The sequence below is a fragment of the Eriocheir sinensis genome, chromosome 24 (assembly GCF_024679095.1).
Source record: "Eriocheir sinensis breed Jianghai 21 chromosome 24, ASM2467909v1, whole genome shotgun sequence".
Classification (NCBI taxonomy): Eukaryota; Metazoa; Arthropoda; class Malacostraca; order Decapoda; family Varunidae; genus Eriocheir; species Eriocheir sinensis.
Window position 1 is genome coordinate 2644445 of NC_066532.1, and position 27069 is coordinate 2671513.

A 27069-nucleotide genomic window follows, 5' to 3' on the forward strand; every position below is an offset into this window, starting at 1 on the left:
ACGATATCGTACTCACCAAACTAGATTTTCCCATTTCTAACGCATAATGGCTGCACAAAACCCTCCATAATTAACACTTATAGCGATAAACATAAATAGGTATCGTTGGTTTTGCAGGAGAGGCGTTTTTTAGGCTGAAATCGGGAAAATGAGAAGCTGAGAACGACGATCTGGCAACGCTGCTCCTCGCCCTCACAAACGTTATGGAGCTATTTAGTATATTTAGGACTAAAGGATGAATTAAAAGTGTGATAATTCTGTACAAACCCTAAGATTATAAAACATGAGAGCAGCTATTATTGCTTATGATTTTGGCACGACTCGAAGGCTGTCACTATCCTGCTACTTCAGTCAAAGGATAATGTATTTCAGTTACATTTGTCATCTACATTTATTTAGAAAGTAAAATTGAATGAACGAAATAGGGAAAATAAGGTACAGAAACATATATAATTTCAACGTTGCACCTTTATAGAAAACGGACTAAACAAGCGCTAACTATTGTAAACGAACGGCGGTCAAATTATCTCGTTATGTTTTTGTTAATGGTCGAAACTACCTTAAAATGCTCCTCTGTGTTGAAAGAAGAGTGATAGACATAAACGCCTGGCTTACCTTTCCGCAACTGGTTATAAAAGTAAAGTATAAAGCAAAACAAAAAGGCCTGGATGAAAGACATGACAGCATTCAATATAAACATTTTCCAACACATAACGAGAGAGAGAGAGAGAGAGAGAGAGAGAGAGAGAGAGAGAGAGAGAGAGAGAGAGAGAGAGAGAGAGAGAGAGAGAGAGAGAGACCTGACATAAGAAGAACAAAACCTCAACAGTTGACCTGACCTCACCTTAACAGTACCTCAACAGTGAACCTGACATCAGAGGATCAAAATCTCACCCTAACATTTTTGACTAACCTGGCAACTTGTGATCAATTTTAGCACCATTGGGTTCACGTATTGTCTGTTGTTCGACATGACCCGTGACACATTCAAGCCTGCCGTGTTCCCTCTGCTGACTGAGGATCCTTTGCCTGTGATCAATTGGCTTAAACAACATCGACTTTCTTCACTCATATCTGCAGGAATTTATGTGGCGCGACCGATTTTTTGCCAGTGCATTTGAAAATCAGTGTATTAATTCTTTCCACTCAATTCCCTATGTGAAAAATGCAAAAAATAAAGTGCTCCACATATGCTGTGTATTCTCACGCCCATTTAGTATACATTTACATAACGATAAAACTATTAGTTATAAATAATGCGATATATAGAATATAAGATTATGCATAATAAATGGCATAAACCAAATATAATATAGTTGGGGGGGCGATTCTTCAGTTGGGAACTCTGGGAGGCGATTCTTCAATTGATCCGGGCTTTTAAACATACTATATATTTTGGCTCAGTAGTTTTCTCAGGTTGTCGAAATAATGCTACCGATTAAGTATATAGTTAGCTAGAAAGAAATATTGATGGAAGCACTGTTTTAATTGTTGAACTGTAGAAGTGTGCTTATCAAGTAGACTATGTAATAGATAAGTTTTCTTTATGTCGGTTAAGTGGCTATTAAAATCCTCTTTGCTTGATACGAGAGCTTTAATTACTGAGAGCCATAATTAAAAACTATGAATACTACCTTTAAGTTTACCTATGAGTGTTTTGTCTTCATAACGTCACTACGACTACTACGACCACCACCACTTACCTACCACCACCACTACTACTACTACTACGATCACCACCATCACCACTACTACTACTACTACTACCACTACGTCTACCATCACCATAATAGTAATCACAACAATAATGAACCCTTAAGGTGACGTAGATGAGCACCGAGACAACGCGCACCTTTATCATATACTCCCAACATTACCCTTTTCCCGTAGCTGTAAGTGAAAGGCTCCCAAGAAGCACACATACACCCACCCTGAGGCACCCAGCGTCTTTAGCTCTTCCCTGTAACCCAAACCGGGGCGCTGGGACACAAAAACCACCCGAGCTTCTGTTGGGTGCATTCCGTTAAAGCCTTTCACCTGGTCACCCGCACCTCGCCACCTCAACCGCTTCTGCAATGAGCTCAGTCAGTCAGTCTTAGATATATATAGAAAGAAATAGTTATACCGATACAGGAGGAAATTATGAATGAAACAAACCGGTTCTTGAATGAGCTTAGTTTTAGTTATAGAAAGAATTAATGTGTTATGTTAGTTATGAATGAAATATAACCTGAAGATCGCCACCTCAACAGATCAGTCCACTATGCCCTTTGAAGCAGAGAGAGAGAGAGAGAGAGAGAGAGAGAGAGAGAGAGAGAGAGAGAGAATGCTGTGGTCAGGATTCGAACCCGGGTCACGGCGTCATAGCCAGGCACGGTGACCAATGTTCCACGGAGGCGTCTGCTCAAAGGCGTTAAATGTATGCAAACTACTTTTTAATAAGCCAAAACAAACACGTAAGTCATCATATTTGTCGTTTATCACAGAGTAAAAACATATGAGAACGTGGTGCGTTGAAATCGTGGACCGTAAGGTAAGAATTTTGTCTCTTTTGTCTCCCATGCTAGTAATTATCCTGCGCAGAGAGAGAGAGAGAGAGAGAGAGAGAGAGAGAGAGAGAGAGAGAGAGAGAGAGATGGGGGAGGGGAAGTTGCGTTATCTCTCCGTTAATTGCGAGCCATCAGGGAAACAGACAGACAGACAACCCAACAGCCTCCGTATAGCCTCCCCTTCCTGTCACCTCCCATTCGTAACCTTGGGCCTTCTTTCCTCTCACACTTTCACTTTCTCAGCCACTTTCGTCTTCCTGCAATGCAAAGAAAAGCCGCACGAGAATAAAATAGTCTCTCTCGACTGCCACTTCCTCCACTTGAATATTCGCTGGAGTGGAAATGTAGTCTTGGTGGTCATTTGATGTAATTTCACCACCTAGTCTGGGCCATAGGGTTTGCGTGGTATGGATATCTATGTAAATCTATGTAGGAGGCGACAACCAGTGGGTACTAACCTCCAAAAATGAATATGGTAACTCCAGAGGGATGTAATGAAGACTTTTGGTACTGGTACGCACTATTATATTTTATTTTTTAGTTCCTTTAGTGACCCAGAGGTTCTCAAACTGGGTGCCGCGGCTTCCTGGGGTGCCATGGACAGTGCCCAGGGGTGCCACAAGATCATCATGAATTTTGAATCATTCTTTTTTCTTCTTTTTATGTTAGTCTGCATTTATAACTCTTAAGTTAATCTAATTCGACTGAGGAGTTCTGTTTGGGCATGTAGGCTTCTGTACCGTATGTTAATTTTGGTTTGAGTATGAATAATAATTTTAATTGATTAAAGTAATTCAAACAGGTACAATTGTGTATAAGAAGTTAATTCATGTGAGGAGGGGTGGGGGGGTGAAAAAGGGGTGCCACAAAAGGGTCTGTATAAGGTCAGGTGCCATCACTGAAAAAAAGATTGAGAACCACTGCTTTAGTCTAACTCCTCCTTGAACTTTAACTCAACTTATACCCATTGCATATATCTCCGGTAGCATAGGCAAGATTTTCAGACGAGTTACAATACAATACAATACAATTCAGAGAGAGACACGCCAGTCCTCGTCGACAGACCAACTCTATCGGCTGACGCAAGCCGATAGAGTTGGTCTGTCGGCACCCTGGTACGGGCCGCAATTGGCAAAGGCCCGTGCTCCCCCCATTAGGGAGGAAACAATCTTAGAACAACAACATCAATACAATATAATACAAAGAACGGACGACTACGTGTATGAAGAGTTTGCTGAAAATGAATGAATAAATAAATAAAAGTCATTATGATAATTATTAGGTAGTCTTGCGGTTCACAGGCATCATTTGAAGAGCGGTTGGAAGCTGACCAGTCCGTGTGTGTGTGTGCAATCCTCCCCTTCTCCTTCTCTTTTTTCCACTATCTTCCTGTCTATCTACTTATCTATCTATTTGTCTATTTACCTATTTATCTATCTCTATCTATTTGTCTTCCTAGTAACTATCTATTTATGCATCTATCTCTCTGCCTATCTATATATCTATCAATCTATCTTTTATCTATCTATCTATCTATTTGTCTATCTATTCATCTAACTATATATATCTAACTAACCAGCTATCAGTCTATCTATCTATCTATACATCTACTTACCGATCTATTTTTCCCTCCCTCTATCTATCTATCTATCATGTATATGCATCAAGGACGTGGTCTGTGGCTGGGGTGGCCTTGGAAGACAGCCCATGCAGAGATCGCCGTCACCGCCGCCGTCACCCCCGCGACCCTCAACACGTATACTTTCACCTCCGCGGTTCTCGGTTGCGCGGCGTCGGCGAAGAAGCGTCGCCAGCAGTTGCGTCCGACAGTTCGTGGTTCGCGCGCGCTCAACTTCCGCGCTTCCCCCACCTCGATCTAGTCTGTCACCCGGCTGTTCCACGCGATAAGTCTAGTGCAGCGGTAGCCTACGTTATATTGCGTTCGTGGTTTTCGCGTTGATGTCACTGTGGTGGGCTAGGAATCAATGCATCACTAACTAATCGCCACTTGAAATATCGCTGTTCTTCACGTGGTCAGCAAGATATCGTAGTGTTTTGTGCTTGTAAGGGATGTTTAAGTGCAGTGAAAGGTCATACCAGGAGTCGAGATCTTAGTACTACTCTATTTCAGCCCCAAAACAAGCGAGTGATGTTTGTGTGAGGATGCTAAAGTGACGTGTGAGATCGGTGCAAGAGTCAAGACCTTACCAGTTCGCTGTGTGATTCTTAAGCGACCCAATGAAGTGTCTGATTCTCTTAGTGGCTTTGTCCTGTGTGGCAGCCGGGCAGAAGCATAACGTACCCTTGCTTACGAGACTTTTACGACCGACATACTTCCCGACCGACTCCCTACTGGACCCCAATGCAGTAAAAGGCTTGAGTCCACCGCCGCCGCCATCCCAGCACCCAGCTCAGGAGTTCAGCCCGTCACCACAGCTCCCTCCCACGGCACCAGAGCAACGCAGCCTCACCTTCTCCCCCTTCGCGTCCTCCTCCTCCAAATCCCGCACATCCTCGCCGTTCATCTCCTCCCCGACGACCATAAAGTTTACTCTGGATGATGCTTCGACCTATTTCCAGCCTCAGCTCGCGCCACGGGTCAGCAAGAAGCAGGACTCGCTGACCCGCTTGCTGCTAGAGTCCCCGGCGAAGGAGGTTGCTGGGGATGAGACTGACAGTGCCCTTTCAGCTTCAGAGGACCAGTATTTGTGGATTGTGACGTCCCCTGAAGAAGATACGTTGAGTACGGATGAAGAATGGGCCATCGACAACGTGGAGGGGAGACAGGCGTCGGTTAAGTGGATTCCTGAAGTCATTAAGCCCGCAGACCAGGTTTTCAGGCCTTCCCTATCCTTCCCCTTCCTAACTGACGCCCCAAGACCCACGACGAAGGCGACGCTGGCGGAGGAGAGCCTGGTCGCCGCCGCCTCCAACCTACAGTCCCAACCTCTCCACTTCGCCGAGCCTGACTTCAACCTCTTCGCCTTGAACCCGCTGAAGATCGAAGACTCCAAGAGCAAAGTATCGCTGCAGGAGCTGAAGAACGACAGGCCCTTGAGCAAGACCCCCGTGCCGCAGGTCGTTGACTTCAGCGAGGAGAAAGAGAACTCGGTGGAGAGCACGAACGAGGCGCCATCTGCTCGACGAACTCTCCACTTTGACGAAGAGTTCCTTACGTTGATCAAGAGCCACAACCCGAAGGAGAGCAACGAAACTGTCCCTGCAGCTTCGGACGGTAACCTCCTATGGCTGAGGGAGGGTCTAAGGGAGAAGGCGAGACTGACAGACCGCCCTAGAACTGAACTCCCCGGCGCCTTTCTCTCCACGTTCAAACCGTCGACATCCCCAAAGATCGACCTCCCGGGTGCTTTCTTCTCCACCTTCAAGCCTTCACTAGCCCCGAAGACTGAGCTACCAGAGGCTTTTTTCTCAACGCTCAAGCCGTCAAAGGCCCCAAACACTGAACTCCCTGATGCCTTCTCCTCATTCAAGACTTCGCAAGCCCCAAAAACTGAGCTTCCCGGGGCCTTCTTCTCCACGTTCAAGCCTTCCCAAGCCCCGAAGACTGACCTCCCAGACGCTTTCTCAACATCCAAGTCTCCTCAACCACCAAAGACCACCAAGACCAACATCGGAGGGGTCTTCACAACGTCCCTTCGCGGCCTGGCATCCACCCCAGCCAGCAGGGCGGAGGTACCGGCGGGAAAGTCTTCAGAAGGCCCTAAGGTGACTCCTGTGGGCGAGGTGGGCGAAGTGGCGCACGAGGACGAGGGTTCAGAGGCCGCCCTTGTCACGCCGCTCTCCGCCGCCCTCAAACACGGCGTCCAGAGCCTCAACGTCAGCGCCTGGGTCTCCGGGTGTCCGAAACTGTACGGCAAAGTGGAGCTGAATTGCGCGGTGCAGCACGACGCCCTGGCCAAAGCTGTCCTGGTGAGTGTTGGGGGGGTGGGGTGGGGACTGGGAGAGAGAGACAAGCAGACAAACAGATAGACAGGCACAGATACACAGACACAAACAGAAAGGGGTGTGGGGGACTGGGAGAGAGAGACAGGCAGACAAACAGACAGACAGATGGACAGACAGACAGGCACAGATACACAGACACAAACAGAAAGGGGGGGGACTGGGAGAGAGAGACAGGCAGACAAACAGACGGACAGGCACAGATACACAGACACAAACAGAAAGTGGGGGGGGGGGAACTGGAAGAGAGAGACAGGTAGACAAACAGACAGACAGATAGACAGACAGACAGGCACAGATACACAGACACAAACAGAAACACAGATAGTTGTACAGACCTAATTGAATGACTATAAACAAAAAGTGTGAAGGAGGAGATAGGCATTAGGAAAAAAAGGAATAGAAGGAAGATAAGAAAAGGAGCGAAGGAGAGATAGGCATTAGAAAAAAAGAGGAAGAGAAGGAAGAGAAGAGAAGGAAGCGAAGGAGGAGAGATAGGCATTAGAAAAAAAGAGGAAAAGAAGGAAGAGAAGAAAAGGAAGCAAGAGAAAGTGGAAAGGAAACAACGAAGAAAAAGTAAAAGGAAATTGAAGGGAGAGGATGAATGAACATTACCAGAAAAAAAGATGAGGAAGAGAAGGGAAAGAGGAGGAGGATGAGGAAGAGGAGGAGGAGGAGAAGGAGGAAGAAAAGGGGAAGATGAAGAAAGGAAAAGAAGAAGAGGAAGTGTATAATTATGTAGACAACAGATGAATTTAAAAAAAACCCACATTCCTTATCATTAAAACACTAACAAACAATAAACCAAAAAATACACGAACCAATCACACACACACAAAAAAAAAAAAAAAAAAAAAAAATCAAACTAAAATCCAGGCGAGTCTTAACCGAGTGCTTTCTACCTGTCTCCGCGGCCAACAGGTGTGCGGCGAGAGGTGCCAATCATGTGGTCAGAAGGGAAAGACTTAACGAGCCGACGGACTGGACAATGGCACGCTAACGACTCTCCATCATCTGGCGTTAGTGAGCCGTGTGATGGACTGATGGCGACCTGATTTCCACACACGACGAATGCAAAAAAAGCGTCCAACCTCTTAAAATGATGAAGACAAGAGTGAAAGAAAAATTGTTACCACCGAATTCAATATAAAAGAGAGAAAAGAGTAATGTTATAGCGTTAGTGAGACTTGCGATGTTAACCTGCATGGCGAATGGAAGAAAACGTCCAACCTCTTAAGGGAAAATATGGGCGTTAACGAAATAAAGAAAAGAAGGAAAGCAAAATCATGTTACCACCGAATTCAATATAAAAGAGAGAAAAGAGAAGTGTTATAGTGTTAGTGAGGCATTTGATGGTAGCCTGATTTCCATACACGACGAATGCAAAACGGGTCCAATCTCTTAAGGGAAAATATGGGCGCTAGACTAAATGAAGAGAGGAATGAAAGCAAAATTATGTTACAGCAAAATTGAATATAGGAGAGAGAAAAGAGTAATGTTATAGCGTTAGTGAGGCATTTGATGGTAGCCTGATTTCCATACACGACGAATGCAAAAACGCGACCAGCCTCTTAAGGGAAAATATGGGCGCTAGACTAAAAGAAGAGAGGAATGAAAGCAAAATGATGTTACAGCAGAATTCAATATAAGGGAGAGAAAAGAATAATGTTAGAGTTAGTGATGGTAACTTGATTTCTATCCATGAGGCGAATGCAAAAACGCGACCAGCCTCTCATGGGAAAATATGGATGAACGAAAAGAAGAAAAGGAAGCAAGCAATATCCTGTTACCGATGACTTGACTGTGTGAGAAAGAGTAATGTTATATCGATAGAAAGGGAAGAAAAGAAGAAAAGAAAGAAAGCAATATCCTGTTACCGATGACTTGACTGTGTGAGAAAGAGTAATGTTATATCGATAGAAAGGGAAGAAAAGAAGAAAAGAAAGAAAGCAATATCCTGTTACCGATGACTTGACTGTGTGAGAAAGAGTAATGTTATATCGATAGAAAGGGAAGGGTTGTTGCAGTTTGTGGATATAAATAAATGAAGAAGAACCCTTACACTTAAGTTTTGTGGCGTCATTTCTCGTTCGATACGTGTCATCAAATCATAAACAATTTGGATTAGACCACATTCGTAAAACCGTAGAGTATTTTGAAGGAATGAATCAATTATTTCGGAGAGAGAGAGAGAGAGAGAGAGAGAGAGAGAGAGAGAGAGAGAGAGAGAGAGATAACACACAGGCTTCCAGAGCATCGGTGGTTAGGCTTGGCTGCGTGAGGGTGACCACTGACCACAACTCCCTGACTGATGGTTGTATCTCACTGTCTTAATCTTTCCCTTTTCAGCCTCACACTCGTAGCCTATCACTTCTCAGCATCTCTCTATCTTGTTCTCTCCCTTCCGCAAGACAGAGATGTGGACTGGATCCGCCGACCTTTTGATAAGTGAAGGGAGAAGCGACACACACACACACACACACACACACACACACACGCACACACACACACACACGAACACCTTCACTTCCTCTTCTTACTTAATATCAAACCACAAAGAATAACAACATACACAATAACAATGACAGACGTGTGTGTGTGTGTGTGTGTGTGTGTGTGTGTGTGTGTCATAAGACTCATAACAGACGTTTAACCTGACCTAAAACACTTTCTCTCGTGACCCCCAATCTGGTTTCCTCCCACGGTTAATTATCTCTCTCTCTCTCTCTCTCTCTCTCTCTCTCTCTCTCTCTCTCTCTCTCTCTCTCTCTCATCTAGCTGTCGAAATCCAAAATTCTCGCCCCATCAAGTTTATTATGATTCTCTTGTTTAATCGGTGTTCTAGTTTTTGTCTTTTTGTGCAAGATCTAAAAGTAAAAATGTGTGCTGTGTTACTGATGTGTTTTGTGTGACTGGTGTGGCTGTGGTGTGGCATGTGACTGTGATGTGGGTGAGTTACTGGTGCATTTGACTGACTGTGATGTAATATATGACTTATGTATATGACTGTGATATGTTGTGTGACAGCGATGCGGGGTGTGGTGCATGGGAGGATGTGACTGATGTAGCTATGTGAGGGGCTGGGGTGTATGTAACAGAGTGGCTGGGGTGTATGTAACAGAGTGGCTGGGGTGTATGTTACTGAGTGGCTGGGGTGTATGTAACTGAGTGGCTGGGGTGTATGTAACAGAGTGGCTGGGGTGTATGTAACTGAGTGGCTGGGGTGTATGTAACTGAGTGGCTGGGGTGTATGTAACTGAGTGGCTGGGGTGTATGTAACTGAGTGGCTGGGGTGTATGTAACAGAGTGGCTGGGGTGTATGTAACAAAGTGGCTGGGGTGTATGTAACTGAGTGGCTGGGGTGTATGTAACTGAGTGGCTGGGGTGTATGTAACTGAGTGGCTGGGGTGTATGTAACTGAGTGGCTGGGGTGTATGTTACTGAGTGGCTGGGGTGTATGTAACTGAGTGGCTGGGGTGTATGTAACTGAGTGGCTGGGGTGTATGTTACTGAGTGGCTGGGGTGTATGTAACTGAGTGGCTGGGGTGTATGTAACAGAGTGGCTGGGGTGTATGTAACTGAGTGGCTGGGGTGTATGTAACTGAGTGGCTGGGGTGTATGTAACTGAGTGGCTGGGGTGTATGTAACTGAGTGGCTGGGGTGTATGTAACTGAGTGGCTGGGGTGTATGTAACAGAGTGGCTGGGGTGTATGTAACAGAGTGGCTGGGGTGTATGTAACAGAGTGGCTGGGGTGTATGTAACTGAGTGGCTGGGGTGTATGTAACTGGGGTGTATGTAACTGAGTGGCTGGGGTGTATGTAACTGAGTGGCTGGGGTGTATGTAACTGAGTGGCTGGGGTGTATGTAACAGAGTGGCTGGGGTGTATGTAACTGAGTGGCTGGGGTGTATGTAACAGAGTGGCTGGGGTGTATGTAACAGAGTGGCTGGGGTGTATGTAACAGAGTGGCTGGGGTGTATGTAACAGAGTGGCTGGGGTGTATGTAACAGAGTGGCTGGGGTGTATGTAACTGAGTGGCTGGGGTGTATGTAACTGAGTGGCTGGGGTGTATGTAACAGAGTGGCTGGGGTGTATGTAACAGAGTGGCTGGGGTGTATGTTACTGAGTGGCTGGGGTGTATGTAACTGTGGTGTGGTATGGGACAGCGCTGGGGGTTGTGGCGAGGGGTATGTGACTGATGTAGACTGATGTATGTGCATGGGTGGCTGTGGTGTTATGTGGCAGTGCTGCGGGGTGTGACTGGGGTAGAACTGCAGAGGAAGATAAAGCTAAATGACTGTGCTGTGTTGCTGATATGCTCCGTGTGATTGCCGTGTATATTATGAAACTGTGTGATGTGGGCTATGGCTGTTTAGTGGAAAACCTCAAGTAAGCTTTAAATGATCTGAGCGTAACACGTGAAGCATGCACACACACACACACACACATACACACACATACACACACACACCTGCACCTTGCCATGCGTGACGCCACACTAATCCCGCCACACACTCGTCAGGCCACACCCCCGCGTCACACCTGTCCAGCATCCATTATTTTCGCCCTGAGGCATATAGAAAACAATAAATAAACAGAGACGAAAGAAGTACAGATATATACAGCGCTGCACTCAAGTAACGGAATGTGATACTACAACTAAGGGAATATTTACACATTTAAGCCCCGTTCACACTGTGCCTACACTCTGGGCCACGGCAACCCAGCGACTCGGGGTATACGAAGTCTTGGGTGTGAAATGTTGATGTGAAAGGGTCGCACATGGTCGGAAAGAGGTCTAGAAACGATCGGGGGATGCTGAGTCGGCCCAGTGTGAAAGGGACCTAAAAGTCGCTGGGTTGTCGTGGCCCAGAGTCGGCACAGTGTGAACGGGGCCTTGTTATGATTTCCAAAGAGCGAAAAGTGTACGTCATGTGAGATGTCTTGTAAACCGCAGGACTGTTATTTTTAAAAGTGAAATGAGATCGTTATAATAAGATAGTTTGTGAACCGCAGGACTATTATTCTTAAAAGTGAAATGGAAGCGTTATAATAAGATAGTTTGTGAACCGCAGGGCTATTATTCTTAAAAGTGAAATGGAAGCGTCATAATAAGATCGTTTGTGGACCGCAGGATTTATTATGGCGAGGCCGGGGAGCCACGCACGCCCGGAGCCTTGCCTCGCCGCGCCTCAAACACCTGCCAAGACGCTTCCGGGCGCTTCTTTCGCTCCTTCAAGGCAGCTTTGTGTGCTTCCTCGACTTTCACTGCTCGCACTTTCGTTTCCAAGCGGATTAGTGTTGCTGTTGTTGATGTGCCATTGTCTGCGTGGAGTGATGTGAAATGTGTTTGCGTGTGTCTGAATCCTTAAATATGAAAATAATTACGTACATGAACGAAAATAATTAAGCTGTAGCTATTATAATACTGTCAATAGAAATGGTAGTAATAATGATGATAATAATAATAAAAAAGAAGCAGAAGTAAAGAAAAAGCGGAGAAAAAAAAGATTAAGAAGAAAAATTATAAGAAAATAGAGGAACAAACAATACAAGAAAAAAAAGAAAAAAAGAAATTACAAGAAGAAAAAATAAGAATAGAAAAAAATAGAAGAAAAAATAGAAACAACAACAACAACAACAATCCACCATATCCATACAAAAGGAAAGAGAGAGAGAGAGAGTCGCAAGGTGGTGTGTGGTGGTCACTTTCCCTGCGCCAGCCACCCCTCATCATCTTGTCAAGTGTAAAATATATATACACACACCGCCCATACACACTTTCCTTACCTCTTAAACACTACATGCTCTAGAAAGCGAGAGTCGTTTTCTACTGCGAGAGATTTAAAAGTTGCTCCTATAAATATCACCTCGTAAAATGTATAAACAAATCAATTAATAAAGATTTAAGAATAACACTACATATACTACAAAGCGAGAGTTGTTTTATACTGCGAGAGATTTAAAATGTTGCTCCTATAAATATCACCTCGTAAAATATATAAAGAAATCAATTAACAATGATCTAAAAATAACACTACATACACAATTAGGCGAGTCGTTTTATACTGCGAGAGATTAAAAAATTGCTCCTGTATAAGTATCGCCTCGTAAAATATATAAATAAACAAATGAATTAATAAAGATGTAAGTAAAAATGATAATGAAGTAAATAGCCTAGTTATATAAAAGGTTTTGCAATGTTTTTTTTCTATCAACGTCTTTGTATTTCGTGTCTTACCTTACAAACCACTCTTGTGTTGTTATGTCTTCTATTAAACCTCAAACCTAACTTGATAAATACCTATATAATGAAAAATAGTAAATGGATATGTAAAAGATTTTGGAATGGTTTGAGAACGTCCCCTTATCTCGTTTCATACCTTACGAACTATTTTTTTTCTGTTATGTGTCTTCTGCTAACCCTCAAACCTCGTAGATCACAGGAAAGAGCCTTCAGCAAACAAGTGTGGAAATAGCAAATAATATCCAAACCCAAGGCCGGGGGGCGAGTGGAACGCATTTCTTTTCTCTTCTTTTTCGCTTGCACGTTTGTCCACCTTCAGTACGTTCATTAGTATCCATTATCCCCAACAGATCCGTGGGGAATGTCGTAAAAGGTCTCTCTCTCTCTCTCTCTCTCTCTCTCTCTCTCTCTCTCTCTCTCTCCAGGGGGCAGCATTAGTCCAGCAAGATGGCGCCACTATAAACGATTACCCGCGCCACAACAGACTGGGGCCAACCACCAAGAAACCCGAACGAGGCCATGGGTGAAACGTAAAAAAATGAAATAAAATAAAATAATCGGAACAACTATATTAGACCACCATTATTTCTCACCGCAGGGAGGTCAACTGTATTCCAGCTGTTTTTTAGCGACCATTAGAAAGACTCGGAAGGGGGAGCACCCACAGTAACTCCGCCGCCCTTGGCCACGCTGGTTTTCGCATTTCATTGTTATTTCCACATTTCTCTTAATTTACGCTCCACCCTACCGTGTCCCAAGAGCTCTGAAGGCTAGGAGAAATATGTGACAAGATTTTTTTTTTTTTTTTTTACAACAAAGGAGACAGCTCAAGGGCACAAAAAAGGAAACAATAATAAAAAAAAGCCCGCTACTCGCTACTCCTAAAAAAAGACTCAAAAGAGGTGGCCGAAAAAGATGTGGCCGAAAAAGATGTGGCCGAAAAAGATGTGGCCGAAAAAGAGGTGGCCGAAAAAGAGGTGGCCGAAAAAGAGATGGCCGAAAAAGAGGTGGCCGAAAGAGAGAAAAGTAGCCTAGCCCGTAGGGTTGAAAACGAATTATGAGCACGTTAATAAAACCAACTTAAACAATAAAAAGAAAACCAACACAACACTACAGCTAATATCTCGTCTTCATAGATACGTAGGATGTATTATTTAATGTGAAACTCCTAATACTACTACTGGTAAAATTCGTCTTATAGCAACCTCACTCCTCTCGTGGGTAATATGTTTTCTCCTGATAAATCGTAATGTGCTTTTTTTTGTACTTTTTTTTGTTGCCCTTGAGCCGTGTCCTTTGATGTGAAAAATAAAATAAATAAACCGCGAATTAGTTTAGAGTAACAATGGTTTCCTACACATTCTTACAACTATCTGACGCTTCAACACGCCATATATTTCTTCCAGTATCTATTTCTACTCTACAAAGAAATGAAATCATCTTTACAACCATTAAAACAGCGAATTACTAGTTTGAGATAGTAATAATTAACTGTTTCCTACACATTCTTACAACTATCTGACGCTTCAACACGCCATATATTTCTTCCATTATCTATTTCTACTCCACAAAGACGTCAACCAGTCAATATAGGATCATCCCAAGTAATAATAAAAGCCTAACACTACTTAACGATCAAATTATGGCAGCGCGTTTAGCCAGACAACGGTAGCCTAACAATTTTTGGCTATGGTAGTTAGCGCGCAGATGGTGGTAGCCTAATTATGTCCTAACAGTCTAATTATCTTCCGTAGTATAATCCTGTAGCGTCATTTCTCACGGGTTCGTTGGGGATAATGGATACAAATGGACGTAACGAGTGTGGTGAAACGTGAAAGTGAAAAATAGAGAAAACAGGGCCTGAAGGCTGTCCCCGAGGAGAGAGAGAGAGAGAGAGAGAGAGAGAGAGAGAGAGAGAGAGAGACCTGCATGATTTAGATATTGCGTTATAGAGCTTTCAAAACTGTCATGTGTTGTGATTGCTGTAACAGGAGAGGGAGTGGTTCATTACACTCGACCTAATCTCACGAAATATCCAACAACCATACTGTTACTACTACTACTATATTACAACCATCACTAACAACCTCCTTCACCGCTACTACTACCATTAATACCTTTTTTTATCTCCTTAGACTTTGCGTTCAAGAAAGACTACATGGAGGAGGAGGAGGAAGAGGGGGAGGAGTTAGATTACCACCAAAACTATAATATAACAACCATCCTCCTTCACTACCATTAAACCATATACCTTCTTCACATCATCCTCAGACAATGCGCTAGAAGACGTTTTTAAGGATGGCCGCATGGAGGAGGAGGAAGAAGTCTAACAAAAATAACAACCAATTCCTTCCTTACTACTATTAACACCATACCTTCATCACATCCTCAGACATTGCGCTAAAGGATGGGTGCATGGAGGAGGAGGAAGAAGAAGAAGAAAGACCAACACTATAGCCTAACAACTTCCATTCTCCTTCATCACCACTTCGATAACACCTACCTTCTTCATCCCCCCCTCAGACAATGCGCAGGAAGAACTGAAGAAGACGTTTAAGGAAGACCACTTGAAGGAGGAGGAGGAAGAGGAAGAAGAAGAAAGACCAACACTATAACTTCCATTCCCCTCCATCACCACTTCGATAACACCTACCTTCTTCATCCCCTCCTCAGACAATGTGCAGGAAGAAGAAGACGTTTAAGGAAGACCACTTGAAGGAGGAGGAGGAAGAGGAAGAAGAAGAAAGACCAACACTAACTTCCATTCTCCTTCATCACCACTTCGATAACACCTACCTTCTTCATCCCCTCAGACAATGCGCAGGAAGAAGAAGACGTTTAAGAAGACCACATGAAGGAGGAGGAGGAAGAGGAAGAAGAAGAAAGACCAACACTATAACTTCCATTCTCCTCCATCACCACTTCGATAACACCTACCTTCTTCATCCCCTCCTCAGACAATGCGGTGGAAGAAGACGTTTAAGAAGACCACATGAAAGAGGAGGAGGAGGAAGAGGAAGAAGAAGAAAGACCAACACTATCTTCCATTCTCCTCCATCACCACTTCGATAACACCTACCTTCTTCATCCCCTCCTCAGACAATGCGCAGGAAGAAGAAGACGTTTAAGAAGACCACATGAGGGAGGAGGAGGAAGAGGAAGAAGAAGAAAAACCAACACTAGAACTTCCATTCTTCTTCACCACCACCTCGATAACACCTACCTTTTTCTTATCTCCTCAGACAATGCGGTGGAAGAAGACGACGTTTAAGAAGATCACATGAAATTAAGAGGAAGAAGAGGAAGAAGAAAGACCAACACTATAACTTCCATTCTCCTTCATCACCACTTCGATAACACCTACCTTCTTCATCCCCTCCTCAGACAATGCGCAGGAAGAAGAAGACGTTTAAGAAGACCACATGAAGGAGGAGGAAGAGGAAGAAGAAAGACCAACACTATAACTTCCATTCTCCTTCATCACCACTTCGATAACACCTACCTTTTTCATCCCCTCCTCAGACAATGCGCAGGAAGAAGAAGACGTTTAAGAAGACCACATGAAGGAGGAGGAAGAGGAAGAAGAAAGACCAACACTATAACTTCCATTCTCCTCCATCACCACTTCGATAACACCTACCTTTTTCATCCCCTCAGACAATGCGCTGGAAGAAGAAGACGTTCAAGGATGGCCGCATGGAGGAGGAGGTGCTGAGCGAGGATAACCTGGTGACCCTGAAGGACCCCCGGATCTCCCTGGCGCGGCGGGGGGAGCACTACAACCTCGCCGTCAAGGATTTCCGCGCCCAGGACTGTGGCAGCTATGAATGTGAGGCGAGGGCTGCGGATACTGTTTCGGCCTCCCAGCTCCTCCTCTTCATGTGCCACTGAGCCAAGAGGGGTTTCAGGGTGGGGCTATGAATGAGCTCCTTTCTTAACCTAGCCCAAGGGAGTATATGAGGGCGAACTTGGTGGTGAACGTAAAATAAAGATGATAAGTGATTTGGGGGGTTTCAGGGTGGGGCTATGAATGAGCTCCTTTCTTAACCTAGCCCAAGGGAGTATATGAGGGTGAACTTGGTGGTGAACGTAAAATAAAGATGATAAGTGATTTGGGGGGGTTTCAGGGTGGGGCTATGAATGAGCTCCTTTCTTAACCTAGCCCAAGGGAGTATGAGGGTGAACTTGGTGGTGAACGTAAAATAAAGATGATAAGTGATTTAGGGGGGTTTCAGGGTGGGGCTATGAATGAGCTCCTTTCTTAACCTAGCCCAAGGGAGTATATGAGGGTGAACTTGGTGGTGAACGTAAAATAAAGATGATAAGTGATTTGGGGGGGTTTCAGGGTGGGGCTATGAATGAGCTCCTTTCTTAACCTAGCCCAAGGGAGTATATGAGGGTGAACTTGGTGGTGAACGTAAAGTAATGATGATAAGTGATTTGGTATACGCATGGCTCCTTGTAAGAGGTATCAGGGCACGAGGTTGGTGGTGGTGATGGCTGTTGAAGTGGTAGGGTCGTGTGGTCACGACCCGGACAAGGTCTCGACCCGGACAGTCTTGATTAACCAATGAACGATCGAGCCTAGGATGACGTCAGAGCTATGACGTATGAGGGAGGGCGGTCCTAACTAGACGCCATTTGCAAACCTCCCCGCCGACGCTCCGCTTGTAAGCATGGTAAGAATTTCGATTTTAAGAGGTCGCGATCTTAATTTTCGGCATCAGGATATATTGTGCCATGACCACGAATAAGGCGTGATCAACTTGTGATAAGTTTTGTTATGTAATATAGCCATATTGGCATAAAATCAGTGATAATACAGTGCCTAAACAACAATGGACTCGTTTGGTGCCCGCTAGACAAAATTATGCCGTGTTCTCGACTCGGACAATTTTGACAATTCATGCAAATTAAGTGTACTGGAAAAACCAATTAAAAAGTGAATGATTGCATAGTTCTTACAACTATAATGTACCATATGTGAGATAAAGCCATGGAAAAGGCTGGAAATGGGTGTTTGCCACGGCTAAATATCGAGTGATTTTTCGAAGTGTTTTATTGATGGAAGTGAATTATTTTTAGCATTAATATGTGCCCCCCATTAGTGTTTACTTCTCCAAATTGAAATATTTAACCTAGGCCAATTGTTTATATTTTTTACGAATTTTTAAAAAAATGATGTGCGTGGTCTCGACTCGGACAGTGTGCACGTGATGTCCGAGTCGAGAACACGGAGGTATAAGAAGGATTTTTTTTTTTTTTTAAATGACTCTGTCAATCACTCTCATTTTAACCTAAAACCAATATTAATACTATATATTAACATACGAAAGAAAAAAGGCGTAGTTTTAAGGAATTCAGTTACCTTTTTTTTTATCATATATATTTTTTTATTACATTGATATTTTGCTACCAATTGTTTTATTCCACCTTTCAGTGTCATGTTCTGGATGTTCTTAGTAAGAAAAAATATAAAACATTGGTGTAAGTGTGTTTTTGGTGGACCAAAACATCCGTCCGGGTTGAGACCACAACCCCGTCCGGGTCGTGAACACGCGGTCTCGACCCGGACAGAGAATTCTGGATTTTAAAAACGGCTGTAAAACCAATACTATGATATCTACAGATATGAAACTCATAGCATAAGATGGGGAATTAGTTAAGCTTTCTTTTAAGCACAAAATCTCTCCTGTAGCTCAATAACTTTTTTTTTTATGAATATTATTCACTTTACTGTCCGGGTCGTGAACACATCACCCTACGAGTGGTTGGTTGCTGGTAGAGACGCTTCCACCTCCTACATCCACTATTTCCAAAGGTCTAAAAGAAGGTCAGTCGGGTTCTAAGGAGTGGTATCTTAGGTTCACGGTGCAGAAAAACGATCAGCCTACCACCAGGGTCATAAAACTACCCCTGAAAATGCATAAAACTCCTTAGAAAGCCTTGTCAAATGTGTGCTTGGGAATATGAACCAGTTTCTAAAGGTCAAAAAGGTCAGTCGGATTCTAATGAGTGGTATCTTCGGTTCATGGTGCAGTAGAACGATCAGCCTACCACCAGGGTCATAAAACTACCCCTGGAAATGCATAAAACTCCTTAGAAAACCTTGTCAAATGTGTGCTTGGGAATATGAACCAGTTTCTAAAGGTCAAAAAGGTCAGTCGGGTTCTAATGAGTGTATCTTAGGTTCACGGTGCAGAAGAAGGATCAGCCTACCACCAGGGTCATAAAAATACCCCTGGAAATGCATAAAACTCCTCAGAAAGCCTTGTCAAATGTGTGCTTGGGAATATGAACCAGTTTCTAAAGGTCTAAAAGGAGGTCAGTCGGGTTCTAATGAGTGGTATCTTCGGTTCACGGTGCAGAAAAACGATCAGCCTACCACCAGGGTCATAAAACTACCCCTGGAAATGCATAAAACTCCTCAGAAAGCCTTGTCAAATGTGTGCTTGGGAATATGAACCTGTGTCTTGAATCCTCCGTTCGAAGCTTCGCACCACTCGCTTCAACAGCCTCCCCCAGATCGAGTGACTGTTAAATTGTTGCCTTGTTTGTATGTCAGCGTGAGTCCGCGTGACCATGATCCACTGAGACATGTTCCTCTAGTTCTTGTTAGTCTTGTATACTTATATATATATCTATGGACGTTTTGTTGAGTATTTATGACTTATTATTATTTTATTTTTTACAGCAGAGGAGACAGAGCAAGGGCGTAAAAAAAAAAGAAAACAATATGAAAAAAAAAAAAGCCCGCTACTTACCGCTCCTGAAGTGAAATGGAAATGTGTTAAATCAATGTGTGTGTGTGTGTGTGTGTGTGTGTGTGTGTGTGTGTGTGTGTCATATGAACAAGCTCCTCTTCTTGTCATTTTATTTATCAGTTTACTTGACTTTTATCTCCGTTGCAAATCATTCGTTTCCGGTTGGGTTTAATGCGTCGTTGAGTAGCATTATGTGGTTGGGTTCATCGTGTTACTTAGACGTTCTTTATTCGGTCTGCAAGTAATTGAACCTGACTATCGAAAAAAAGAAACAGCATCTGGAAAAAAAATATCTACTTGAGAGAGGTCAATGTATCACTGGACACTTGCCGTAATGCTAATAGTAGTAGTAATAGTAATAGTAAAAGTAGTAGTAGTATTGTAATGCGGGGAAAACCAGGTATTTCCCCGCATTACAGTAGTAGTAGTAGTAGTAGTAGTAGTAGTAGTAGCCATATGTTCAGATGTTTGTATATTTATGAGGTTATCCGTTTTCTTGCAGTCCAGTAATTTTTCACATAACATATATAATTCTATACTGTGTTTGTCTATACTTTTGACACACAGCATTGATTTGGTAGACTATTTCCTTGATCGGTTTCTTAGTTTCAAAGCTTAATTTATTGATCTGTGTGTGTGTGTGTGTGTGTGTGTGTGTGTGTCCCTCATAGTGGCATGTAATATCATAATCAGTGTTATAACAAATTTTTCTTCTGCATCATTTAGTTAGCGCAAAGCTTAAGCTTCATTCAAGTGTGTTTTGTCATGCCCTTCTATCTGATGGCATAATTGTATAGAGTGGACTGGCCTTCAAATGCTATACTTCCGCAAACTTTGGTGGGTCTTTCTGGTGCTTTCAGTATCATGAATGTCTTTCTATCACCATGAGTTCTACAATGCTTGATGATGAGTTAGTAGACAAAACCCATAAGGTATTCTGTATATAACTTCCTGCCTTGTAACCAAGCACGTGATGTGTTGGTCCAGATATCTGGCAGAGTAAAGACTTGGTCACCATGAGCACTGCAACACTTGATGGTGAGTTTAGTAAATAAAATCCACGATGTATTCAATATAAAACATCTTGCGTAGCTACATATAAAACCTATTAGCATTCATGATCCATACAAACTTGCATGTCTACTGTATCATGTAATCTATATATAGATACAAATACAAATTGTATTGTGCTGTACAATTTTGATTCCCTTAACCATTCTGAACATTCCTTAAGAGTAATAATAATAATGATAATAACAATAATAATAATAAAGATAATAATGATAATGATAATAATAATCATAACAATAATATATGCACTACATTAATCTGTCACAACATATAAAAAATACTGATACTTTTCAGTTTGATACAAATCAATGCACCTCATCACTATAGACACATGTTCAGAAATTGCATATAATAACCATCTAACAGGACACCATTCCTCGACTCCGCCATAATTTTGAAGCAGACTCCTGCCAACCATCGCTGAGCATGAACAGCTTGCTAGAAATACCCAGACAGTTACAGACCAATGGCATATTTACAACTATTGAGAATATATTTTGTGCCTGCAGTGTTCTCAAATAGTTAATCAATCAACAGTTAATCATTTTGCCTGGGTCCACCACTCAGCAGGTAATACCCAGGTGTGATTTACCACTCTTAAGTAAGTTTTGCCAAAGTGTTTCTGTGACAACTAACGTTTTGTGCCAGAAACATTCCCAAGACTCCCTCAAGGTCCTCCCCTCCACCACAACCCAGCGCACAATAGCAGGTAATACTCAGGTGTGATTTACCACTCTCAGGTGAGCTTTGCCAAAGTGTTTCAGTCCCTCTGCAGAAACCTGAACCAAAATCCAAGGATATGCTTTTATCATACTGAAGGTCCCTGCCCCTACTCTGCCTCAGTGGGGGGAGAGCCCAGTCACATGTTTTGGCAACTATTAGTGTCAATTTGATATGAAAGAAATTGCAAATAGAGACTGGAGTTTAGCTGTACTGTTTCCCTTGCTTCAGTGGGAGGTCAGCTTACAGTCATATGTCATGACAATTACCAGTGGAAGGATGGCAAGACAAAAAAAATATGCATCAATATATGCACATTTGAGGGATGAAATATTTGTTAGATTCAACAAGTGAAGTGTGGCAGAGCTGTTCAACAGATTCTAATTAAGTACAGTTTTTGTTTGGTCATTGTGTGCTACTTTTATGACCTTTTCAAGAGAGAAGAGTAAGCCTGGCTCAACACAAGGCCCGGCACTGAGGGAAGGGAAAACCTCCACCGAATGTCTTCCACAGACCCTTTCTTATTACAAAATAAAATGTCAAGCCACATCATGCACACCCCTTTGATGAAGGGACAAGCTGCCTTGATGAATGACGTGCAAAGAGGAGCATATAAAAATATATTGGCATTTGTTGTTGACTGTCTGTTATATAAGTATACAAGTGTTGAGGGTCCCACTACAAGGGAGTCGGGACTTGAATGTTCTCTCCTCTGGTTCAGTGTAATTTCCTAAGACAGACGGCCTGCCGGACAGAGTGAGTCACAGCACTAGGACTGTCAGCCTAACAGTGTGAGGTGCAGCATGTACACACACTTCCCAAGGCAGAAACATTCTTCTAATCATTTCTGCACTGTTTTTCTCATACCAAAAGCTGTAAGATATTACAACATGCCTTTTCATAAAATACAGTTTTGTCTTAAGAAGCAAACACAGTAAGATTTTTTTTTCCTCACAGCCACTAATTTAACACTAGCACTGAACTGACTATGTGTTCCTTCCCCTTCATAACAGGCAATATATTTCATAAATTCTTTAACTGCCTTTTTTAGATATCTTGTTTCAGCTTTAATATTCTGTTTTAGCTGATGGCAATAATTTTGATTCGCAATTTATTTCCTGACATCTTCACCATAATTTTGACGACTGGTCTTACTGCAAGTTGAGGGCGGCAGCGGCCGCCACACGGCACCAACCCTGGAGCCGCCACTCACTGAGCCCTGGAGGGTGCTCGGCCTCAAGTCTTGGAACACGGTGGGCTGTGTTTACTTTGAACAAATCTTACATTCCTAAAAAAATATCACTAAATTTATTCAGAAAATATCTGAATGAATTATTTTTAAATTAATTTAACCTTGGTGTTTATGTTTGAAGAATACAAACAGTTACTTTAGGAAAAAAAATGCATTACTGCACAGCAAAGCACAACTTTGTACAACATGACCTCAGTCACCAAGGTGTGCTAAGAGAGGCTGTGCTGCTGCCTGCAGTCATGAGCAACGGCTCCTCAGCCCAGCACGGCTCCCCTCAAGCCATCATGACCTTCACTGACAATTTTGGTGCATTTTCTGCCTGTCTCTGCTTGCTGCCAGGTCTGGCAGCTGCCCTGCAGCACACACACACACACACACACACACACACACACACGCACCGGCTCCTGAGGACCTGACACATTTGGCACATGCTTGGATTTTGATTTTGTTTGCCTGGTAATTTTTGGAAACTTTCTGGTATACAATGTATGTATACGACAAATGTTTATAAAATATCACAGCAAATAGTCTTGGGAAGACAAAATGAAATTACAAAAAAATAAATTATCAAAAAAAATAAAATACAAGTTGAACAGCTTAAAATGTTTTGTCTGTCTTGACCACACAGCAGCTGCATAACTCTTGTTTATGCAAATAAAAGATACCTAGACAGTGAGCCACACAATGTATTTTTGCTATAAAAATATTTGTGAGGCTGAACCTTCTTCTGAGTTCAGTGAGATATCACATGTTAAAAAGAATGTTTCCTTGTTCAGCAGAAAATAAAAGTAAAAACACTTGTCACCCAACACCCGAGAACAGTGACAAGACGGCTTGTCGCCCCACAGGTATCATGGAACACAGGGTGTCCCGCCCTCCCGGGTCCCGCCACGCTCCAAACTGACTAGAGTGGTAAATCACAATACTATGTTGGTGTCACCCGCTACAAATGGTTCACCTTCCCAAACACTGAAGTGTGCCAAAGACATCTAACGTAAACCTCTGTAAATGACACAATGGAACAATTTATCTTCGAAGAGTCTAGAAAATTGGTCCAAATTCCGTGCTTTGGACGAGTGACACTGAAACTGACGCCGTGAAATGGGAAAGGAAGACACCATCAAGTTACTCCGACAGCAGAAAAATTTAGTTCATATATTGCAGTTTCCACCGAGGATACGCACACTGCACTGTGGCATTAGCTGTGTTCTAATGGAACAGACATGCACTGAGCCTTACCCACACACAGAAATGAAACAGAGCTTGGATTGTCTAGGTGAAGCTTCATTGTAAATGTACAGTACTGGACGTCACCATAAAATTGAGCTTGATTGAGCTTTTCAAGTCTCCCGACATTGTAAAAACTAGAATTTATCAATACAAATATTATATTCACCATGAAAGTTCATGAAAAACTAATTGATTATATATAAGCTTAAGACTTTTATCATCTATATTCACAGTAATAAAAATAACTTCTGACCAAAATATCTGAATTCATTTACTCAAGCATTATTCAATATAAAAAATGGTCCAAACGTGAAGACTGCCGCCCCAGGCCCAGCGCCCGGCCTGCACCCTCAGGGCCCGGCTGGCCGGGGCGGCCGAGAGCAAACACATGAACACCAGGACAAGCTGCGTGTGGCTATCATGTCTGTGCAATGAACTATACAAACAAAGAGGTTGTACAATATATATTTCTATGACTAATGTTAATTAAATTAACATCTCTGTATAGCACTACATAGCTCTAGAATAAAAATTGTATCTAAATACTTTTCAACGTGTAATCTTTAAACACATTAAGGAACAAAGGACAAACATATACAGTATTACTCTTCCAATGCTACAAATTATATACATAAGAAGCACAGAGTTCTCATCTCTTGAGAATACTAGACAATGACATATCAATTAAACTTACAATAATTTTGTTCATCTGCATCCTTTACGCAAAGGTTTTGGGTAACAAAGTCATAAGACATGAGTATACATTGTTCACAGACAGGCTGAGAAGGTAAAATGGGGGTGATGGTTGGCACTGGAGGCTGGCAGAATTATTGGACTGAGGCGGAAGCGCTGAGCCTGAGAACTGAAGTGGCTATGTCCCCTCACAATCCCACACACTGAAGTCCCCTGCCGCAGCACAGAGAAGAATGGCACAAGTTATATGTGAAACACTTACAGGTACAGCTTATCACATCAATGGCACAAGGCACTGTGTGTGTGACTTACAAATATACAACCTATTAAAGCAAGGGCACTGATTAGGTGTGCACCACTTACAATGACAGCTTATTAATGTTAGCACAGGGGAAGGATGCACTCAGAGGTTTATGCCATTTATGCTTAGCTCATTCTAGGCTACCCAACAAATACTAAGTTCAGCAGTCAGCCACGGTGAATGCCTGTGTTTGAAGGTAAAGAGTCTGGTGATGCAAGAAAAGACTGAGCCACACTGACTTAAAAGAATCCCTCCAATTATCTCTTTAATATTCTATGGTTAAGGAAGCAGACAAAAGGCCAGTTTCACAGTCCAGTACAGCAAGTTTGTAAGCTCCCCAACCAAACACAAAATATGACGAAAATTCCTTGCACAGTGTTTGGCGTTGATGTAAATAGGAGAAAATTTTTAGAAACCTACACAGGAAATCATCTCTCTTATTAGTATCTGGTATCGAGTAGAATTAACGGATCATTGTGGAGAGTACAGTTTGGTTTGGGTGCTGAAAATGACTCTGTGTTGAACTGTCGAACTGGCCCAGAGACCTGAACAAAATAAAAATATCAACAAGATGAATTCACTATTTCTTTCCTAACCTTTCTCTTTCAATAACCTTCAGCATAAGCTTCTGAATCCCTATCTTAAAACCTCTACAGTCTGGGAGGACAGGTCAAAATATTTACTAGTTCACACACACTGACTGATCCCTTTAAAACTCCTATCAAGAAAAACACCACCACCGGAATAGTGAATTAATGATAAATATGAAATATCGCACAAAGACACTTCACTTGCTGCACTTCATCTCGACAATAAGTTTAATACATCTTGATTTCTCAGAGTTTTTTTCTAATATGATAACTAACTTTTTTCCTAATATGAATGCCAGCTTTTTTATCATTACGATACGAACAACAACAACCGGAAAAGTAAATTAAGGCATAAAAATGAAATATCACACAAAGACAGTTACTGCACTTCATTTTGACAACAAGTTTTAATACATCTTGATTTCCCAGAGTTTTTTTTTTACCTAATGTGACGTCTAACTCTTTTTCCTAATATGACTGCTAGCTTGATGATTATTACAGGTGGTTGATGAGCTTTTTTGTTGCTAATTTGTTTTAGTGCCCTTGAGCTGTCTCCCTCGCTGTAAAAAAAAAATAAATAAATAAAAAAAAAAAAAAAAAAAAAAAAAAAAATAATAATAAATAAATAAATAAATAAATGAAAACAACAACAACAACAACAACAACCAGTGTCACAAATCACTGACCTGAGTAGAAGAGGTCAGTCGGCAGTGAGCCCCGCCGGTGGAGGGTGTGGGGGGGGAGGGGTCGGTGGGGTGGAAGCACGGCGCCGGGCGTGCTGGGGGTCAGGCCGCCAGAAGACTGTGAGTAAAGGTCACCGTCTGCGAACACTGAACTTGAGCTCTCGGGTTCCAAGTGTGACCTGTAGAAGAGGGTCGCAGATGCACTTCCAGCACAGATACACAAGATTACCGTTTCCTTTTTTTAACCCGGTAACAGTGACGGGCCAAATTTGTGGCTTTACCATGTACCAGTGACGGGCCAAATTTGTGGCTTTACCGTGTACCAGTGACGGGCCAAATTTGTGGCTTTACCGTGTACCAGTGACGGGCCAAATTTGTGGCTTTACCATGTACCAGTGACGGGCCAAATTTGTGGCTTTACCATGTACCAGTGACGGGCCAAATTTGTGGCTTTACCGTGTACCAGTGACGGGCCAAATTTGTGGCTTTACCGTGTACCAGTGACGGGCCAAATTTGTGGCTTTACCGTGTACCAGTGGAGCCAAATTTGTGGCTTTACCGTGTACCAGTGACGAGCCAAATTTGTGGCTTTACCGTGTACCAGTGACGGCCAAATTTGTGGCTTTACTGTGTACCAGTGAGCCAAATTTGTGGCTTTACCGTACCAGTGACGGCCAAATTGTGGCTTTACCGTGTACCAGTGAACCAAATTGTGGCTTTACCATGTACCAGTGACGCCAAATTTGTGGCTTTACCTGTACCAATGTGACCAAAATTGTGGCTTTACCATGTACCAGTGACGAGCCAAAATTGTGGCTTTACCGTGTACCAGTGACGGGCCAAATTTGTGGCTTTACCGTGTACCAGTGACAGGCCAAATTTGTGGCTTTACCGTGTACCAGTGACAGGCCAAATTTGTGGCTTTACCGTGTACCAGTGACAGGCCAAATTTGTGGCTTTACCGTGTACCAGTGACGGGCCAAATTTGTGGCTTTACCGTGTACCA

At 42.9% G+C, this 27069-nt stretch overlaps 2 protein-coding genes and 2 long non-coding RNA genes across 11 annotated transcripts in view; 2 read left to right on the forward strand and 2 right to left on the reverse strand.

Moving 5' to 3' along the window:
- The first annotated feature begins 4079 nt into the window (after positions 1-4079).
- On the forward strand, positions 4080-17008 carry LOC127002756 (uncharacterized). Its single transcript, XM_050868890.1, has 2 exons — positions 4080-6479; positions 16417-17008. Exons 1-2 carry the CDS (start codon positions 4788-4790, stop codon positions 16648-16650), a joined length of 1926 nt encoding a protein of 641 aa, XP_050724847.1. The 5' UTR covers positions 4080-4787; the 3' UTR covers positions 16651-17008.
- LOC127002762 (uncharacterized) lies at positions 16553-17580 on the reverse strand. Its single transcript, XR_007756513.1, has 3 exons — positions 17026-17580; positions 16808-16917; positions 16553-16698 (listed from the first exon to the last, which is right to left on the reverse strand). It is a non-coding gene; the product is annotated as an uncharacterized LOC127002762 (long non-coding RNA).
- A 941-nt stretch (positions 17581-18521) lies between these two features.
- On the forward strand, positions 18522-22959 carry LOC127002759 (uncharacterized). The gene is made up of 2 exons (XR_007756509.1): positions 18522-18592; positions 18756-22959. It is a non-coding gene; the product is annotated as an uncharacterized LOC127002759 (long non-coding RNA).
- The window catches only part of LOC127002753 (uncharacterized), a 191294-nt gene continuing 184887 nt past the window's right edge, over positions 20663-27069 (reverse strand). For 7 of the 8 annotated variants that reach the window (XM_050868881.1, XM_050868884.1, XM_050868882.1 and 4 more), the window contains 2 exons: positions 26067-26242; positions 20663-24692 (listed from right to left, as the gene is read on the reverse strand). In XM_050868881.1, the coding sequence (XP_050724838.1) occupies positions 24565-24692; positions 26067-26242 (304 nt within the window). In that variant the 3' untranslated portion in view covers positions 20663-24564. Of the gene's footprint in view, positions 24703-26066; positions 26243-27069 lie in introns of all 8 variants that reach the window. The other variant, XM_050868880.1, reaches the window with a different exon arrangement.

What these genes read in the sequence shown, in the direction of transcription:
- LOC127002756 (XM_050868890.1), top strand. Translation starts at nt 4,788, where the DNA reads ATGAAGTGTCTGATTCTCTTAGTGGCTTTGTCCTGTGTGGCAGCCGGG. An exon ending in CCCTGGCCAAAGCTGTCCTG is followed by an intron (nt 6,480 to 16,416) that starts GTGAGTGTTGGG and finishes TCATCCCCTCAG; the next exon opens with ACAATGCGCTGGAAGAAGAA.